This window comes from Oncorhynchus clarkii, chromosome 27 (genome assembly GCF_045791955.1).
Source record: "Oncorhynchus clarkii lewisi isolate Uvic-CL-2024 chromosome 27, UVic_Ocla_1.0, whole genome shotgun sequence".
NCBI lineage: Eukaryota > Metazoa > Chordata > Actinopteri > Salmoniformes > Salmonidae > Oncorhynchus > Oncorhynchus clarkii.
The window spans coordinates 43,858,736-43,880,263 of NC_092173.1; the positions used below are offsets into that span (position 1 = coordinate 43,858,736).

At 45.0% G+C, this 21,528-nt stretch overlaps 1 protein-coding gene across 1 annotated transcript in view; it reads left to right on the top strand.

Annotated features, from left to right (window-relative positions):
• Positions 1 to 21,528, top strand: part of LOC139385868 (cell adhesion molecule 2b) — a 476,978-nt gene that overhangs the window by 284,336 nt on the left and 171,114 nt on the right. Inside the window, exon 2 of the mRNA XM_071131148.1 lies at positions 3,076 to 3,105. Within this exon, the coding sequence (XP_070987249.1) occupies positions 3,076 to 3,105 (30 nt within the window). The remainder of the gene's footprint in view (positions 1 to 3,075; positions 3,106 to 21,528) is intronic.

Here is a 21,528-nt window from a genome sequence, read left to right on the forward strand (position 1 = left end):
CTGTGAAATGCTCTGGGCGCTGACCTCTGGGCGCTGACCTCTGGGCGCTGACCTTTGGACGCTGACCTCTTAGCTCCAGTCTCATCAATAATTAAAAGATGTTTCCCCTACCATTGTGTTGTTACTTGAATTCAGAATTTGACAAGCGTGTCCTTTACATATGTGTGTGTGTGTGTGTGCATGCATGTGTGTGTGTGTGTGTGTGTGTGTGTGTGTGTGTGTTTGTGCTTCTGTGAGTTTGTCGGAGCCGGATATGATTAAGTGTTTTCAGACACAGGGGTTAGTTGCAGCCAATGTTCCCCGGGGGGGGGGGGGGGGGGGGGGGGGACGACATATTGGTGTGACACAGAAAGAGGAAGTGCTGTGACCTCCCACTGTGCCCAGCAGAGGGACTGAGGCCAGGCAGGCCACACTGAGCTGGAGTACAAAGCAGCCAAAGGCCAGTATTCCCACCACATAGAGAATAGAGTACCATTTAGGACACAGCCAAACTCTCTCTGGTTGGTTAAACTAATCACCATGGGGACCCTCTTCTACTCTCCCCTCCTCTACTCTCCCCTCCCCTCCTCTCCCCTCAGCCCTACTTCAGAAACTATGCCTGGCATTGAGAGGAATTGGCTCCAAACTGGGCTCTGAACAGACATACACACACCCATACACACACACACACAACCTGGTCTTTCCTGGACGCTGGCTGAGAAGCTCACATGATGGAGTCGGAGCTAATTGCCTGGTCAACAGCCCCAGAATACCAAATACACCATCCTCCATCACTCAACACCTAGAACCTCTGGATAGAACCTAGACCCGTATCACCTGGAGCATATGGATAGAACCTACAACCTTATCACCTAGAACCTTTTCACCTAGAACCTCTGGATAGAACCTATAACCTTTTCACCTAGAACCTCTGAATAGAACCTAGAATCTTATCACCTAAAACCTCTGGATAGAATCTAGAATCTTATCACCTAGAACCTCTGGATAGAACCTAATCACCAAGAACCTCTGGATAGAACCTTATCACATAGAGCATCTGGGTATAATCTAGAACCTTATCATATATCATATATTTTCTATATTTCTTAATTTATTTTTTTTTAACCTTTAGATGTGTGTGTATTGGTGTTTATTGTTAGTGCACTGTTGGAGCTAGGAACACAAGCATTTCTCTACGCCCGAAATAACATCTGATAAATATGTGCATGCGACCAGTAAAATGTGATTTGATTTGATTTGATTTTGTTGCCATCAATGGATTGTCTCTATGAAGATATGACTTGGCTATTAATTAAGTCCGCTCCGTTGACTCTGACACCAGGTCCTTTTTAGAAATGTCAAATCTTAAAGTTGTGTCACAAACGGCGACCCTTTTCCCTTCATCCTATTGGCTACGCTGTAAAGCAGTGGACTAAATACACAATAGGGTGCCATTATTTGGTATTCATCCGAAGCTTGACATTTTCTAGATAGATCTCTTGATATTCTTCCCATGCGCCTGTAAACAGGAGAATCTGATCACGGTCTGACTTTGTCAACACTATTAAATATCAGAGAGCAGAGATTAATGACCATTTCTTCCTTGTACAGAAAGAACGGGAGGAGGGGAGTCTGGATGGGGGGGGGTGGGGTGGGAGAGTCGGACGGAGGGGGTCAGGATGGGAGAGTAGGGGGGAGTCGGACGGGGGGGGGGTCTGGATGGGAGAGTAGGAGGGAGTCGGACGGGGGGGGGAGTCTGGATGGGGGGTAGGGGGGAGTCGGACGGGGGGGAGTCTGGATGGGGGGTAGGGGGGAGTCGGACGGGGGGGAGTCTGGATGGGGGGTAGGGGGGAGTAGGACGGGGGGGGAGTCTGGATGGGGGGTAGGGGGGAGTCGGACGGGGGGGGGAGTCTGGATGGGGGGTAGGGGGGAGTCGGACGGGGGGGGAGTCTGGATGGGGGTAGGGGGGAGTCGGACGGGGGGGAGTCTGGATGGGGGGTAGGGGGGAGTAGGACGGGGGGGGAGTCTGGATGGGGGGTAGGGGGGAGTCGGAGGGGGGGGAGTCTGGATGGGAGAGTAGGGGGGAGTAGGACGGGGGGGGAGTCTGGATGGGGGGTAGGGGGGAGTCGGACGGGGGGGAGTCTGGATGGGGGGTAGGGGGAGTAGGACGGGGGGGGAGTCTGGGTGGGGGGTAGGGGGGAGTCGGACGGGGGGGGAGTCTGGATGGGGGTAGGGGGGAGTCGGACGGGGGGGGAGTCTGGATGGGGGGTAGGGGGGAGTCGGACGGGGGGGAGTCTGGATGGGGGGTAGGGGGGAGTCGGACGGGGGGGGTCTGGATGGGGGGTAGGGGGGAGTCGGACGGGGGGGTCTGGATGGGAGAGTAGGGGGTAGTCGGACGGGGGGGGGAGTCTGGATGGGGGGGGGGGTCTGGATGGGAGTGTAGGGGGGAGTCGGACGGGGGGGGGAGTCGGACGGGGGGGGGTCTGGATGGGAGAGTAGGGGGTAGTCGGACGGACGGACGGGGGTCTGGATGGGGAGTAGGGGGGAGTCGGACGGGGAGTAGGGGGAAGTCGGACAATGGGGGGGGTGGGGGGGTGGAGGGGGTGGTATAACCAAAAAGGATTAACGAGTGTCAAAACAAAACATGTTCTACTAGAACGTAGTGTGGCAAACACACACTGTGACTTTCTCTGCGTGTTTGTTATAACGTGTTGCTTTAGGTTGATCAGATGATAGATTTATTTGTATTTTCAGATGAATGATTTGTGCAGTTTAAATACCAGAGAGAGAGAGAGAGAGAGAGAGAGATGTTTTTAACTAGATAATCACAACAACTAACAATATGAATGTCTGATAACCACAAAGATGGGCATAGCTGACTGAAAACGAGTGGAAGTTGGTCTGTTCTCCTTTTCATGGTCCTTCAAGCCGGGTAGGAAGCTCTCAAAACAACCCTGTTTCCTAGTGTCCAGCGAATAGACAACTTGTGACAGTTCTATCTGATTGGTTGGCTGCTGTAGCGAATCAGATCGTGTTCTTCATGTTTGCTTCATACCAGTGGTGGTTAATGTGTTGTTTCCTCCCTCATGCTTCCAGTGGGTGCAACCACTAAAACCAAAGTCAAAGGTGAGTTGTCTCTTGTGTCTTTCTGCATGATGTATATTGGACACCAGTTCCCAATTAACCATGTTTCACATCAGTCCTACCAGTTCCCAACTAACCATGTTTCATATCAGTCCTACCAGTTCCCAATTAACCATGTTTCATATCAGTCCTACCAGTTCCCAATTAACCATGTTTCATATCAGCTCTACCGGTTCCCAATTAACCATGTTTCATATCAGTCCTACCAGTTCCCAATAAACCATATTAGACCATCTCCATCCAGAGACCATGCCGGAGCCAGTGGTGAATTAACATTGGGATTGTCCCTAATTTTCACCCTGTTACATTTAATACACCACATTTGACCAGGGCCCATGGTGATGTGGGCCTGACTGGTGTCTGGTACAGGGTGGGGCCTGACTGGTGCCTGGTACAGGGTGGGGCCTGACTGGTGTCTGGTACAGGGTGGCGGCTGACCGGTGTCTGGTACAGGGTGTGGGCTGGCTGGTGTCTGGTACAGGATGAGGCTGACTGGTGTCTGGTACAGGGTGGGGGCCTGACTGCTGTCTGGTACAGGGTGGGGGCTGACTGGTGTCTGGTACAGGGTGGGTGCTGACTGGTGTCTGGTACAGGGTATGGGCTGGCTGGTGTCTGGTACAGGGTGGGGCTTGACTGGTGTCTGGTACAGGGTTGGGCCTGACTGGTGTCTGGTACAGGGTGGGGCCTGACTGGTGTCTGGTACAGGGTGGGACCTGACTGGTGTCTGGTACAGGGTGTGAGCTGGCTGGTGTCTGGTACAGGGTGGGTGCTGACTGGTGTCTGGTACAGGGTGGGGGCTGGTTGGTGTCTGGTACAGGGTGTGGGCTGACTGGTGTCTGGTACAGGGTGGGGGCTGACTGGTTTCTGGTACAGGATGGGTGCTGGTTGGTGTCTGGTACAGGGTGGGTGCTGACTGGTGTCTGGTACAGGGTGGGGCCTGACTGGTGTCTGGTACAGGGTGGGGGCTGACTGGTGTCTGGTACTGGGTGGGGCCTGACTGGTGTCTGGTACAGGGTGGGGCCTGACTGGTGTCTGGTACAGGGTGGGGCCTGAATGGTGTCTGGTACAGGGTGGGTGCTATAACCCAACCTGTAACAACTGATACATTCTCTTTTTGGGACATTCACTCTGTTTTGAGAGTGTGGAAGGTTCCAGGCTTTGTTACAGATGGCACCATATTCCTTACAGAGCCCTTGGTCAAAAGTAGTGCACTGTGTAGGGAATAGGGTACCATTTGTGAAGTCGCCTTCGTGTTCGAATCAGAGGAGTGAAATGCGTCCTGTTATCGATGATCAAGTTCACTGACCATTCCAACAAGTCCTTTTAATCCCAGCCTTCATATCGGAGGTATAAATGACAAGCCGAACTGAGCTCTGACGAGACTTCAACCAAAGCCAGGCGTTAATGCAAACACACACACTTTAATATAGAGCTGCGAGCTGCTAGGGTGTGTGGGAAACACAACTGGTTCTTTTTAAATTAGGTTGGTGGAATCCTTCCAAAATGTTAATTCAACAGAAGTGTTGAGGACTTGTAGGAGTTGGCAGGTCGACAAGCCGTGCATCCTGAATGACATCCCATTCACTATACACAGGGTGGACATTAAGAACACCTCCCTGATATTGAGTTCTTGACACAAACCGGTGCGCCTGGCAGCTACCACCATACCCAATTGCCCATTCACACTCTGAATGACACACATACACAATCCATGTCTCAATTGTCTCAAGGTTTAAAAATCCTTCTTTAATTAACCCGTCTCCTCCCCTTCATCTACACTGATTTGAAGTGGATTTAACAGGTGACATCAATGAGGGATCATAGCTTTCACCTGGTCAGTCTGTCATTGAAAGAGAAGGTTGTCTTAATGTTTTGGAAACTCAGTGTATAGTGCACTACTTTTGAACAGGGCCCATTGAGCTCAAAGGGTTCTGGTCAAAATGAGTACACTACATAGGGGATAGGGTCCCATAGGGTTCTGGTCAAAAGTAGTGCACTACATAGGGGATAGGGTGCTTTTTGGTAGACAGACACGATTCTCGTGACCGCCTTAACATGGACTAACTCATTTGGTTCTGTGTACCGAGATGATCAATGACACAGCAAGTAATCCTGTCTACCTCTCTGTCTACCTCTCTCTCTCTCTCTGTCTGTCTACCTCTCTCTCTCTCTCTCTCTCTCTCTCTCTCTCTCTCTGTCTACCTCTCTCTCTCTCTCTGTCTACCTCTCTCACTCTCTATCTCTCTCTCTCTGTCTACCTCTCTCTCTCTCTCTGTCTACCTCTCTCTCTCTCTCTCTCTCTATCTCTCTCTCTCTGTCTACCTCTCTGTCTACCTCTCTGTCTTCCTCTCTCTCTCTCTCTCTCTCTCTCTCTGTCTACCTCCCTCTCTCTCTCTGTATACCTCTCTCTCTCTCTCTCTCTCTCTCTCTGTCTACCTCTCTCTCTCTATCTTTCTGTCAAACCTCTCTCCCCCTATCTCTCTCTGTCTACCTCTCTCTCTCTATCTTTCTGTCTACTTCTCTCTCTTCCTATCCAACTGTCTACCTCTCTCTCTTCCTATCCATATGTCTACCTCTCTTGCGCTCTCCATCTGTCTACCTCTCTCTCTCTCTCTCTCTCTCCCCTCTCTCCATCTGTCTACCTCTCTCTCTCGCTCTCTCTTGCTCTCCATCTGTCTACCTCTCTCTCTTCCTATCCATATGTCTACCTCTCTCTCTCTCTCTCTCTCTATCTCTCTCTCTCTGTCTACCTCTCTGTCTACCTCTCTGTCTTCCTCTCTCTCTCTCTCTCTCTCTCTCTCTGTCTACCTCCCTCTCTCTCTCTGTATACCTCTCTCTCTCTCTCTCTCTCTCTCTCTGTCTACCTCTCTCTCTCTATCTTTCTGTCAAACCTCTCTCCCCCTATCTCTCTCTGTCTACCTCTCTCTCTCTATCTTTCTGTCTACTTCTCTCTCTTCCTATCCAACTGTCTACCTCTCTCTCTTCCTATCCATATGTCTACCTCTCTTGCGCTCTCCATCTGTCTACCTCTCTCTCTCTCTCTCTCCCCTCTCTCCATCTGTCTACCTCTCTCTCTCGCTCTCTCTTGCTCTCCATCTGTCTACCTCTCTCTCTTCCTATCCATATGTCTACCTCTCTCTCTCTCTCTCTCCATCTGTCTACCATTCTGCCTACCTCTCTCTCTCTCTCTCTCTCTCTCGCTCTCCATCTGTCTACCTCTGTGTTTACCTCTCTCTCTCCATCTGTCTACCATTCTGCCTACCTCTCTCTCTCTCTCTCTCTCTCTCTCTCCATCTGTCTACCATTCTGCCTACCTCTCTCTCTCTCTCTGTCCACCTCTCTCTCTCTCTCGCTGTGTGTGTGTGTAGACAGACAGCTCTTTAAATAATACTCAGACAGAATATGTCTGTCTGCCATTACCATTCATTCCCCCGCTGATGGGCATGGCACCACTCTAAAGGAAATCTATACTTACGGTAATTGAAAAAATGTGCTGTGTAGATCACTGAGTCAAGCATCCAAGTGTCCAGCTAGATGCTTTATTATACAGAGCCTTTAGCAGACAGGGGAATAATATAGTGTGTGTGTGTGTGTGTGTGTGTGTGTGTGTGTGTGTGTGTGTGTGTGTGTTTGCATACACTGTTACAATGTTACTCTGTTACACTGTACCTCTGATACAGTATTACACTGTTACAATGTTACTATGTTACACTGTACCTCTGATACAGTATTACACTGTTACAATGTTACTCTGTTACGCTGTACCTCTGATACAGTATTACACTGTGACAATGTTACTCTGTTACACTGTACCTCTGATACAGTATTACACTGTGACAATGTTACTCTGTTACACTGTACCTCTGATACAGTATTACACTGTTACAATGTTACTCTGTTACACTGTACCTCTGATACAGTATTACACTGTGACAATGTTACTCTGTTACACTGTACCTCTGATACAGTATTACACTGTTACAATGTTACTCTGTTACACTGTACCTCTGATACAGTATTACACTGTTACAATGTTACTCTGTTACGCTGTACCTCTGATACAGTATTACACTGTTACAATGTTACTCTGTTACACTGTACCTCTGATACAGTATTACACTGTGACAATATTACTCTGTTACACTGTACCTCTGATACAGTATTACACTGTGACAATGTTACTCTGTTACACTGTACCTCTGATACAGTATTACACTGTGACAATGTTACTCTGTTACACTGTACCTCTGATACAGTATTACACTGTTACAATGTTTCTCTGTTACACTGTACCTCTGATACAGTATTACACTGTTACAATGTTACTCTGTTACGCTGTACCTCAGATACAGTATTACACTGTTACAATGTTACTCTGTTACACTGTACCTCTGATACAGTATTACACTGTGACAATATTACTCTGTTACACTGTACCTCTGATAAAGTATTACACTGTGACAATGTTACTCTGTTACACTGTACCTCTGATACAGTATTACACTGTGACAATGTTACTCTGTTACACTGTACCTCTGATACAGTATTACACTGTGACAATGTTACTCTGTTACACTGTACCTCTGATACAGTATTACACTGTTACAATGTTACTCTGTTACACTGTACCTCTGATACAGTATTACACTGTTACAATGTTACTCTGTTACGCTGTACCTCTGATACAGTATTACACTGTTACAATGTTACTCTATTACACTGTACCTCTGATACAGTATTACACTGTGACAATATTACTCTGTTACACTGTACCTCTGATAAAGTATTACACTGTGACAATGTTACTCTGTTACACTGTACCTCTGATACAGTATTACACTGTTACAATGTTACAATGGTAATATGTTGCACTTTCACTCTGTTACAATGTTACTCTGTTACACTTACACCAACTGTTACCCTGTTATTGTTTTATTCTGTTATTGTCATTACAATGTTACTCTCTTACCGGAGGTCGAAAACGAACCCATTTTTTCATAAAATGAAGATACCTTAATAGAAGTGACTCAAGTAAAAATGAAAGTCACCCAGTAAAATACTACTTGAGTCAAAGTCTAAAATAATGTGGTTGTTATATAGACTGAAGTATGAAAAGTAAATGTATAAATCATTTTAAATTCCTGATATTAAGCGAACCCGACTGCCAAATGTCCTTGTTTTCTACATTTACAGATAGCCAACGGCACAGTCCAACACTCAGTTTACAAACGAAGCATGTGTGTTTGGTGAATCTGCCAGATCAGGGAAGTAGGGATGACCCAGGATGTTCTCTTGATAAGTGTGTGAATTGAACCATTTTCCTGTCCTGCTAAAGCATTCAAAATGTAACTAGTATTTTTGTGTTTCAGGGAAAATGTATGGACGTAGTGAAATAAACGTTGCCAAACATATGTATAGTAAAGTAAAGTACACATACCCCAAAAAACTACTTAAGTAGTACTTTAAAGTATTTTTTACTTAAGTACTTTACACCACTGTCTCTTACACCGTTACAATGTTAGTCTGTTTCTCTGTCACACTGTTACAATTTTACACTGTTACTATTTTACAATGTTACTTTGTTACTTCAAGTGCAGTCGCAAAAACCATCAAGCGCTATGACGAAACTGGCTCTTCTGAGAACCGCCACAGGATAGGAGAAAACCCAGAGTTACCTCTGCTGCAAAGAATGAGTTCATTAGAATTACCATCTTCAGATTGTAACCCAAGTAAATTCTTCACAGAGTTGAAGTAACAGAAGTAACAGACTGAATCAGGCCTTCATGGTCGAATTGCTGCAAAGAAACCACTACTGAAGGACACCAATAAGAAGACGAGACTTTCTTGGGCCAAGAAACACGAGCAACGGACATTAGATCGGTGGAAATCTGTCCTTTGGTCTGATGAGTCCACATTTGAGATTTCTGGTTCCAATCGCTGTGTCTTTGTGAGATGCAGAGTAGGTGAACGGATGATCTCCGCATGTGTGGTTCCCACCGTGAAGGAAGGAGGAGGAGGTGTGTTGGTGTGTGGGTGCTTTGCTGGTGACACTGTCTGTGATTTATTTAGATTTCAAGGCACACTTAACCAGCATGGTTACCACAGCATTCTGCAGCAATACGCCATCCCATCTGGTTTGCGCTAAGTGGGACTATCATTTGTTTTTCAAAAGGACAATAACCCAACACACCTCCAGGCTGTGTAAGGGCTATTTGACCAAGAAGGAAAGTGATGCAGTTCTGCATCAGATGACCTCGCATCGACAATAACCCGACCTCAACCCAATTGAGATGGTTTGGGATGAGTTGCACGGCAGAGTGAATGAAAAGCACCCATCAAGTGCTCAGCATGAGTGCAAACTCCTTCAAGACTGTTGGAAAAGTATTCCTCATGAAGCTGGTTGCGAGAATGCCAAGAGGAGGCAAAGCTGTCATCATGGCAAAGGGTGGCTACTATGAAGAATCTAAAATATCTTTTGATTTGTTTAACACTTGCGCTTCCAAATAAAATGGAATATTTTTTGCTCATATAATAAAAAACCAATTCGCTAGGTGTAGGCAAAGACCATAACAAATAGGTAAACTGGGATATGACTAAAGAGTTAATCAGGGTAAACTGGGATATGACTAAAGAGTTAATCAGGGTAAACTGGGATATGACTAAAGAGTTAATCAGGGTAAACTGGGATATGACTAAAGAGTTAATCAGGGTAAATTGGGATATGACTAAAGAGTTAATCAGGGTAAACTGGGATGTGACTAAAGAGTTAATCAGGGTAAACTGGGATATGACTAAAGAGTTAATCAGGGTAAACTGGGATATGACTAAAGAGTTAATCAGGGTAAACTGGGATATGACTAAAGAGTTAATCAGGGTAAACTGGGATATGACTAAAGAGTTAATCAGGGTAAACTGGGATATGACTAAAGAGTTAATCAGGGTAAACTGGGATATGACTAAAGAGTTAATCAGGGTAAACTTGGATATGACTAAAGAGTTAATCAGGGTAAACTGGGATATGACCAAAGAGTTAATCAGGGTAAACTGGGATATGACTAAAGAGTTAATCAGGGTAAACTGGGATATGACTAAAGAGTTAATCAGGGTAAACTGGGATATGACTAAAGAGTTAATCAGGGTAAACTGGGATATGACTAAAGAGTTAATCAGGGTAAACTGGGATATGACTAAAGAGTTAATCATTTTTCCACAAATAGACAGGTATTTTCCTTTCCATGGTAGCAAGATCGTATCTATTTTTGCTAACTTTCTATTAAAATGTATTGTAATCATTTCTTTCTTTCGGAAAATGAATACTGAGGATGTACACTTCACTGTCAGACCATTTTATTGATAAACTACACGGTAATGTAAAAGTATAACTTTTTTTGTGACCCAATACGTAACACTGATCATAATATGGTTTTAATCCAGAGTGGTTAGAAAAAGTATCTAGAGCCTCTATGAGGCTGTGGAAGGATTCTAATTCTAAAAGTATCTAGATCCTCTATGACGCTGTGGAGGGATTCTAATTCTAAAAGTATCTAGATCCTCTATGAGGCTGTGGAGGGATTCTAATTCTAAAAGTATATAGATCCTCTATGAGGCTGTGGAGGGATTCTAATTCTAAAATTATCTAGATCCTCTATGAGGCCGTGGAGGGATTCTAATTCTAAAATTATCTAGATCCTCTATGAGGCTGTGGAGGGATTCTATTTCTAAAATGATCTAGAGCCTCTATGAGGCCGTGGAGGGATTCTAATTCTAAAAGTATCTAGATCCTCTATGAGGCTGTGGAGGGATTCTAATTCTAAAATTATATTGATCCTCCATGAGGCCGTGGAGGGATTCTAATTCTAAAAGTATCTAGATCCTCTATGAGGCCGTGGAGGGATTCTAATTCTAAAAGTATCTAGATCCTCTATGAGGCTGTGGAGGGATTCTAATTCTTAAAGTATCTAGATCCTCTATGAGGCTGTGGAGGGATTATATTTCTAAAATGATCTAGAGCCTCTATGAGGCCGTGGAGTGATTCTAATTCTAAAAGTATCTAGAACCTCTATGAGGCTGTGGAGGGATTCTAATTCTAAAATGATGTAGAGCCTCTATGAGGCCGTGGAGGGATTCTAATTCTAAAAGTATCTAGATCCTCTATGAGGCTGTGGAGGGATTCTAATTCTTAAAGTATCTAGATCCTCTATGAGGCTGTGGATGCATTCTAATTCTAAAAGTATCTAGATCATCTATGAGGCTGTGGAGGGATTCTAATTCTAAAAGTATCTAGATCCTCTATTAGGCCGTGGAGGGATTCTAATTCTAAAAGTATCTAGATCCTCTGTGAGGCTGTGGAGGGATTCTAATTCTAAAAGTATCTAGATCCTCTATGAGGCTGTGGATGGATTCTAATTCTAAAAGTATCTAGATCATCTATGAGGCTGTGTAGGGATTCTAATTCTAAAAGTATCTAGATCCTCTATGAGGCGGTGGAGGGATTCTAATTCTAAAAGTATCTAGATCCTCTATGAGGCTGTGGAGGGATTCTAATTCTAAAAGTATCTAGATCCTCTATGAGGCTGTGGAGGGATTCTAATTGTCTATTTAAAAGTGAACATGAATCATCAGCGTACAGTGACACCTTTGTTTTTAAGCCCTGGATTTCTAGGGCCTTGATATATGTCACGGTCGTCATAAGGAGGAGACCAAGGCACAGCGTGATAAGCGCACATTCTAATTTATTAAACAAATGCAACACTGAACAAAACTATACAAAATAACAAAACGAACCTTGAAGCAATATGACTAGTGCAAACAGGCAACTAAACATAAAATAATAACCCATAAAACCAAAATTGAAAATGGCAACCTAAATAGGATCCCCAATCAGAGACAACGATAAACAGCTGTCTCTGATTGGGAACCAAATCAGGCCACCATAGACCTACATATACCTAGACAATACCAAAACCCCATAGATATACAAAAAAACCTAGACAAGACTAAAAACACACATACCACTCTCGTCACACCCTGACCTAACCAAAAAATAATAAAGAAAACCAAGATAACTAAGGTCAAGGCGTGGCAATATTATTGTTGGATCTGATTTTATTAGCTAACATTTCGATGGCCATAATAAATAGATATGCCGATAGTGGACAACCTTGTTTCTCTCCTCTTGACAGTTTAATACTTTCTGTGAAGTATCCATTATTATTTCTCCCTCCCTCTTTCTCCCCCCTTTTTCTCTCCCTCTTGCCCCCCCCCCATGTCTGCCCCTCTTTCTCTCCCTCTTTCTCCCCCCTTTTTCTCTCCCTCTTGCTCCCCCCATGTCTCCCCCTCTTTCTCTCCCTTTCTCCCCCCCATGTCTCCCCCTCTTTCTCTCCCTCTTTATCCCCCCTTTTTCTCTCCCTTTTGCTCCCCCCATGTCTCCCCCTCTTTCTCTCCCTCTTTCTCCCCCCCCTTTCTCTCCCTCTTTCTCCCCCCATGTCTCCCCCTCTTTCTCTACCTCTTTCTCCCCCCTCTTTCTCTCCCTCTTTCTCCCCCCTCTTTCTCTCCCTCTTTCTCCCCCCCATGTCTCTCCCTCTTTCTCCCCCCTTTTTCTCTCCCTCTCTCTCCCCCCCATGTCTCTCCCTCTTTCTCCCCCCCTCTTTCTCTTCCTCTTTCTCCCCCCTCTTTCTCTCCCTCTTTCTCCCCCTTTTTCTCTCCCTCTTTCTCCCCCCTCTTTCTCTTTCTCCCCCCCTCTTTCTCTCCCTCTTTCTCCCCCCTCTTTCTCTCCCTCTTTCTCCCCCTTTTTCTCTCCCTCTTTTCCCCCCCTCTTTCTCTCCCTCTTTCTCCCCCATGTCTCTCCCTCTTTCTCCCCCTTTTTCTCTCCCTCTTTCCCCCCCCCCATGTCTGCCCCTCTTTCTCTCCCTCTTTCTCCCCCCTTTTTCTCTCCCTCTTGCTCCCCCCATGTCTCCCCCTCTTTCTCTCCCTTTCTCCCCCCCATGTCTCCCCCTCTTTCTCTCCCTCTTTATCCCCCCTTTTTCTCTCCCTTTTGCTCCCCCCATGTCTCCCCCTCTTTCTCTCCCTCTTTCTCCCCCCCCTTTCTCTCCCTCTTTCTCCCCCCATGTCTCCCCCTCTTTCTCTACCTCTTTCTCCCCCTCTTTCTCTCCCTCTTTCTCCCCCTCTTTCTCTCCCTCTTTCTCCCCCCCATGTCTCTCCCTCTTTCTCCCCCCTTTTTCTCTCCCTCTCTCTCCCCCCCATGTCTCTCCCTCTTTCTCCCCCCCTCTTTCTCTTCCTCTTTCTCCCCCCTCTTTCTCTCCCTCTTTCTCCCCCTTTTTCTCTCCCTCTTTCTCCCCCCTCTTTCTCTTTCTCCCCCCCTCTTTCTCTCCCTCTTTCTCCCCCCCTCTTTCTCTCCCTCTTTCTCCCCCCTTTTTCTCTCCCTCTTTCCCCCCCTCTTTCTCTCCCTCTTTCTCCCCCATGTCTCTCCCTCTTTCTCCCCCTTTTTCTCTCCCTCTTGCTCCCCCATGTCTCCCCCTCTTTCTCTCCCTCTTTCTCCCCCCCATGTCTCCCCCTCTTTCTCTCTTTCTTTCTCCCCCCTTTTTCTCTCCCCCTTGCTCCCCCCCATGTCTCCCCCTCTTTCTCCCCTCCATGTCTCTCCCTTTTTCTCCCCCTCTTTCTTTCCCTCTTTCTCCCCCCCATGTCTCTCCCTCTTTCTTCCTCCCTCTTTCCCCCCCTCTTTCTCTCCCTCTTTCTCCCCCCCTCTTTCTCACCCTCTTTCTACCCCTCTTTCTCTCCCTCTTTCTTCCCCCTCTTTCTCTCCCTCTTTCTCCCCCCCATGTCTCTCCCTCTTTCTCCCCCCCTCTTTCACTCCCTCTTTGTCCCCCCCCTCTTTCTCTCCCTCTTTCTCCCTCTTTATCTCCCTCTTTCTCCCCCCCTCTTTCTCTCCATCTTTTCTCCCCCTCTTTCTCTCCACCTTTCTTCTTGTAAAGTAAAACAGCCCCCGTTATTGCATCCCCCAGCGGGGCTCTTTTCTAACACCGTCCCAAATAGAACCTTTTCCCCTTAACAGTGCACTACTTTTGACCAGTGCCCATAGTGCACTACCATATAGGGAATAAGGTGCCGTTTGGGACTCATCCTCTCTCCGCCGTTCGGTTCTGTTCTGCTGACTGTTGTCCCCTCATGCGGTGACTATTTACAGGAGAGGACAGCTTCCCCTCTCTCTCAGTCCCGTGTACCTTTCAGGTGAAGGAGGTTGACTTTAGGACTTGTGGAATGTATTAACCCTCCTCCATCACCACGTCTAGCCTTCTACGAGAAGACACGTTGTTACCGTCACCACGTCTAGCCTGCTATGAGAAGACACGGTGTTACCGTCACCACGTCTAGCCTTCTATGAGAAGACACGGTGTAATCGTCACCACTTCTAGCCTGCTACGAGAAGACACGGTGTAACCGTCACCACGTCTAGCCTTCTACGAGAAGACACGGTGTAACCGTCACCACGTCTAGCCTTCTATGAGAAGACACGGTGTAACCGTCACCACTTCTAGCCTTCTACGAGAAGACACGTTGTTACCGTCACCACGTCTAGCCTTCTACGAGAAGACACGTTGTTACCGTCACCACGTCTAGCCTGCTACGAGAAGACACGGTGTTACCGTCACCACGTCTAGCCTTCTACGAGAAGACATGGTGTAACCGTCACCACGTCTAGCCTGCTACGAGAAGACATGGTGTAACCGCCACCACGTCTAGCCTGCTACGAGAAGACACAGTGTTACCGTCACCACGTCTAGCCTGCTACGAGAAGACACGTTGTAACCGTCACCACGTCTAGCCTGCTACGAGAAGACATGGTGTAACCGTCACCACGTCTAGCCTGCTACGAGAAGACATGGTGTAACCGTCACCACGTCTAGCCTGCTACGAGAAGACACGTTGTAACCGTCACCACGTCTAGCCTTCTACGAGAAGACACGTTGTTACCGTCACCACGTCTAGCCTGCTACGAGAAGACATGGTGTAACCGTCACCACGTCTAGCCTTCTACGAGAAGACATGGTGTAACCGTCACCACGTCTAGCCTTCTACGAGAAGACATGGTGTAACCGTCACCACGTCTAGCCTGCTATGAGAAGACATGGTGTAACCGTCACCACGTCTAGCCTGCTACGAGAAGACATGGTGTAACCGTCACCACGTCTAGCCTGCTATGAGAAGACACAGTGTTACCGTCACCACGTCTAGCCTGCTACGAGAAGACATGGTGTAACCGTCACCACGTCTAGCCTGCTATGAGAAGACACAGTGTTACCGTCACCACGTCTAGCCTGCTACGAGAAGACATGGTGTAACCGTCACCACGTCTAGCCTGCTATGAGAAGACACAGTGTTACCGTCACCACGTCTAGCCTGCTACGAGAAGACATGGTGTAACCGTCACCACGTCTAGCCTGCTATGAGAAGACACGGTGTAACCGTCACCACGTCTAGCCTGCTACTTCCAGCCCGTCTGTTGTGGTCATACATTAATAATGACTTGAGGCTACCTGGGGCGGTACCTGCCAGGGCGGCAGCGTAGCCTAGCGGTTAGAGAGTTGGACTAGTAACCGAAAGGTTGCAAGATTGAATCCCCGAGCTGACAAGGTAAACATCTTTTGTTCTGCCTCCTGAACAAGGCAGTTAACCCACGGTTCATAGGCTGTCATTGAATATCTGTTGTTCTGCCCCCTGAACAAGGCAGTTAACCCACAGTTCATAGGCTGTCATTGAATATCTGTTGTTCTGCCCCCTGAACAAGGCAGTTAACCCACTGTTCCTAGGCCATCATTGAAAATAAGATTTTGTTCTTAACTGACCCGCCTAGTTAAATAAAGGTCCAATAAAGAAGCTTCTGTATGTCTCAGTTCTATTGCAGCAGACCAATGGTCCTTTAGTCTTCCGTCTCTTCTATAGCCCAGTAACGGGAATACAATAACTTCTACAGCCCAGTAACGGGAATACAATAACTTCTACAGCCCAGTAACGGGAATACAATAACTTCTACAGCCCAGTAACGGGAATACAATAACTTCTACAGTCCAGTAACGGGAATACAATAACTTCTACAGCCCAGTAATGGGAATACAATAACTTCTACAGCCCAGTAACGGGAATACAATAACTTCTACAGACCAGTAACGGGAATACAATAACTTCTACAGCCCAGTAATGTGAATACAATAACTTCTACAGCCCAGTAACGGGAATACAATAACTTCTACAGCCCAGTAACGGGAATACAATAACTTCTACAGCCCAGTAACGGGAATACAATAACTTCTATAGCCCAGTAACGGGAATACGATAACTTCTACAGCCCAGTAACGGGAATACAATAACTTCTACAGCCCAGTAACGGGAATACAATAACTTCTATAGCCCAGTAACTGGAATACAATAACTTCTACAGCCCAGTAACGGGAATGCAATAACTTCTACAGCCCAGTAACGGGAATACAATAACTTCTACAGCCCAGTAACGGGAATACAATAACTTCTACAGCCCAGTAACGGGAATACAATAACTTCTACAGCCCAGTAACGGGAATACAATAACTTCTACAGCCCAGTAATGGAAATACAATAACTTCTACAGTCCAGTAACGGGAATACAATAACTTCTGCAGCCCAGTAATGCAAATACATTAACTTCTACAGCCCAGTAACGGGAATACAATAACTTCTATAGCCCAGTAATGGGAATACAATAACTTCTACAGCCCAGCAGTGGGAATACAATAACTTCTACAGCCCAGTAACGGGAATACAATAACTTCTATAGCCCAGTAACGGGAATACAATAACTTCTACAGCCCAGTAATGGGAATACAATAACTTCTATAGCCCAGTAACGGGAATACAATAACTTCTATAGCCCAGTAACGGGAATACAATAACTTATATAGCCCAGTAACTGGAATACAATAACTTTTACAGCCCAGTAATGTGAATACAATAACTTCTATAGCCCAGTAATGGGAATACAATAACTTCTATTGCCCAGTAATGGGAATACAATAACTTCTATAGCCCAGTAATGGGAATACAATAACTTCTACAGCCCAGTAACGGGAATACAATAACTTCTACAGCCCAGTAACGGGAATACAATAACTTCTAGAGCCCAGTAACGGGAATACAATAACTTCTACAGCCCAGTAACGGGAATACAATAACTTCTACAGCCCAGTAACGGGAATACAATAACTTATATAGCCCAGTAACGGGAATACAGTAACTTCTATAGCCCAGTAACGGGAATACAATAACTTCTATTGCCCAGTAACGGGAATACAATAACTTATATAGCCCAGTAACGGGAATACAATAACTTATACAGCCCAGTAACTGGAATACAATAACTTTTATAGCCCAGTAGTTGGAATACGATAACCTCTAAAGCCCAGTAACGGGAATACAATAACTTATATAGCCCGGTAGTGGGAATACAAGAACTTCTATAGCCCAGTAACGGGAATACAATAACTTCTATTGCCCAGTAACGGGAATACAATAACTTATATAGCCCAGTAGTGGGAATACAATAACTTCTATAGCCCAGTAACGGGAATACAATAACTTCTATAGCCCAGTAACGGGAATACAATAACTTATATAGCCCAGTAACGGGAATACAATAACTTCTAAAGCCCAGTAACGGGAATACAATAACTTCTATAGCCCATTAACGGGAATACAATAACTTATATAGCCCAGTAGTGGGAATACAATAACTTCTATAGCCCAGTAACGGGAATACAATAACTTCTATAGCCCAGTAACGGGAATACAATAACTTATATAGCCCAGTAGTGGGAATACAATAACTTCTATAGCCCAGTAACGGGAATACAATAACTTCTATAGCCCAGTAACGGGAATACAATAACTTATATAGCCCAGTAACGGGAATACAATAACTTCTATAGCCCAGTAACGGGAATACAATAACTTATATAGCCCAGTAACGGGAATACAATAACTTCTATAGCCCAGTAACGGGAATACAATAACTTATATAGCCCAGTAACGGGAATACAATAACTTCTATAGCCCAGTAACGGGAATACAATAACTTATATAGCCCAGTAGTGGGAATACAATAACTTCTATAGCCCAGTAACGGGAATACAATAACTTATATAGCCCAGTAGTGGGAATACAATAACTTATATAGCCCAGTAACGGGAATTCAATAACTTCTATAGCCCAGTAGTGGGAATACAATAACTTCTATAGCCCAGTAACGGGAATACAATTAACTTATATAGCCCAGTAGTGGGAATACAATAACTTATATAGCCCAGTAACGGGAATACAATAACTTCTATAGCCCAGTAACGGGAATACAATAACTTCTATAGCCCAGTAACGGGAATACAATAACTTATATAGCCCACTTTACATCTAAGAGAACATGTCTGATCATTTGTCTTTAAATGTAGTCACTGTCAACCAGGTGATTTTCACAACATAAAACAATTACAGTGGGGGAAAAACAACGACTTTACTATCATATGCAACCAGATATGTTAATTAAGTCCATACAGTGGGGCAAAAAAATATTTAGTCAGCCACCAATTGTGCAAGTTCTCCCACTTAAAAAGATGAGAGAGGTCTGTAATTTTCATCATAGGTACACTTCAACTATGACAGACAAAATGAGAATTTTTTTTCCAGAAAATCACATTGTAGGATTTTTTATGAATTTATACATGTTGAACACGCCCGTCTCCTAGTGATGACATAATAGCCTTTCTTTATTCCTGCTGAAGAGTACGGCACGGTCTTATCTGAAGAATGTCGTAACACACTCACCCTCTCCGTCTGTTTCATATATTCTCTATGATTTGACTTTAAAATTGAATTTGCCGAGACGCAGGGAAAATCCATAGGTAATTAGGGGTGAGAGCTTGGAGGTGATTACTGTAGGAATGTAGATCAATGGGCTCTTAATGACTTGTCAAAAAAACACATGTGATTGGTCTGAGGTTTATACACGTCAACAGCAAGAGTCTGCTGACGATGAGTGGTCACTTATTACAGTAGTGCCGATATAGAGCGTAAAGGGGCAATCTGCGATTCATTCATTCATTCATTTTTTTTTTTAAACGTTTAAACGTGTCCTCTGTAGTTACTGGGACAGCGAAGCATTATTTATTATTTTGTCTTTATAAACTTTGGATTTGAGTGTATATTCGATATATCCATATCGGTTGAACTGTTTAGAAATTACAGCCCTTTTTCTACATCGTCCCCTCATTCTAAGGGAGCAAAAATATTGGGACAAATTAATTTATATGTTTATTAAAGTAGTAAAAAGTTAAGTAATTTGGCCCCGTATTCATATCGCGCAATGACATCAAAATTGTGACTCCACAATTTTGTTGGATGCGTTTGTTTGTTTGTTTGTTTGTTTGTTTGTTTGTTTGTTTGTTTGTTTCGGTTGTGTTTCAGATTATTTTGTTCATTTGTCCCAACACTTTTTCTCACCTAAAATGGAGGGACGATGTACAAAAAGAAGTGCTGTAATTGTTAAACAGTTCAACCGATATGGATGGAAACACACCCAAATTAAAACGGACAGTCTGCACTTTAACCTTACAGTCATTGTTTGATTCCAAATCCAAAGTGTTGATTTTATTAAGAGCCAAAATAAAAATCAAGAATACTTCACTGACCCAATAACTACGAAGGGCCCAATGGATTCTTAAAGAATATGGCTTAGACATGACTCATGAGCTTAGTTCAAAATATAGGTTTTGTGTTATGCCAAAGAGCAAATATATCGTAAACAAATACTGTATAGCCTCAAATCTATAATCCTGAAACCATGGATGGCCAGTCCTTACACCCACAGCTTTTTTTCCAGCCCCCATGCCTCGGCTGTTTATCAAAACAGTGTTTTGGGGGGAGGTGGTCTCTTTGTTGTTCTTTTTTAAGCAGATTGGCATATTTCAACGTGCTAGAGTAGAATAGCCACGTTTCCACTGCTGTAATTTCACCCAGTAAATATAGAGACATGGGTAGATGAGCTGACGACCCTTATTACCTCATTACAGAATGTAATACAGTAATAACATTGTTGTTTCCCGCCAGGCCATATTAACCTGAGTCACCGTGTGAAGGAAGAGACTCGTTAGCTGAAAGCCTCTACGTTTCAAATGGAACCCTATTGAGTATACCATTGCACTGATTTTTTTAAAACATTTTTTTTTACCTGTGGTCAAAAAATAGAACACTAAGGATTAGAACACTAAGGATTAGAACACTAAGAATTAGAACACTAAGGATTAGAACACTAAGGATTAGAACACTAAGGATTAGAACACTAAGAATTAGAACACTAAGGATTAGAACACTAAGGATTAGAACACTAAGGATTAGAAAACTAAGGATTAGAACACTAAGAATTAGAACACTAAGGATTAGAACACTAAGGATTAGAACACTAAGGAAAGGAAAGAGAAATTGAAGTGAATGGGAAAAGGGAATAAGGAATAGGAAATAAAATAGGAAATAGGAAATGAAGAGAAGGAAAGGGAAAGGAAAGAGGCACAGTGAGGTTTTAAACAACTCTTGAAAGCATTGGCAGCAAAGCTTTCAAGAGGCTACAAGTGCAGTAGCAGTAGAAACCCCCACAGGGGAGATGCTGTGATGGGTTAGGGTTAGTGCAGCAGTAGAAACCCCCACAGGGGAGATGCTGTGATGGGTTAGGGTTAGTGCAGCAGTAGAAACCCCCACAGGGGAGATGCTGTGATGGGTTAGGGTTAGTGCAGCAGTAGAAACCCCCACAGGGGAGATGCTGTGATGGGTTAGGGTTAGTGCAGTAGCAGTAGAAACCCCCACAGGGGAGATGCTGTGATGGGTTAGGGTTAGTGCAGTAGCAGTAGAAACCCCCACAGGGGAGATGCTGTGATGGGTTAGGGTCAGTGCAGCAGTAGAAACCCCCACAGGGGAGATGCTGTGATGGGTTAGGGTTAGTGCAGTAGCAGTAGAAACCCCCACAGGGGAGATGCTGTGATGGGTTAGGGTTAGTGCAGTAGCAGTAGAAACCCCCACAGGGGAGATGCTGTGATGGGTTAGGGTTAGTGCAGCAGTAGAAACCCCCACAGGGGAGATGCTGTGATGGGTTAGGGTTAGTGCAGTAGCAGTAGAAACCCCCACAGGGGAGATGCTGTGATGGGTTAGGGTTAGTGCAGCAGTAGAAACCCCCACAGGGGAGATGCTGTGATGGGTTAGGGTTAGTGCAGTAGCAGTAGAAACCCCCACAGGGGAGATGCTGTGATGGGTTAGGGTTAGTGCAGCAGTAGAAACCCCCACAGGGGAGATGCTGTGATGGGTTAGGGTTAGTGCAGTAGCAGTAGAAACCCCCACAGG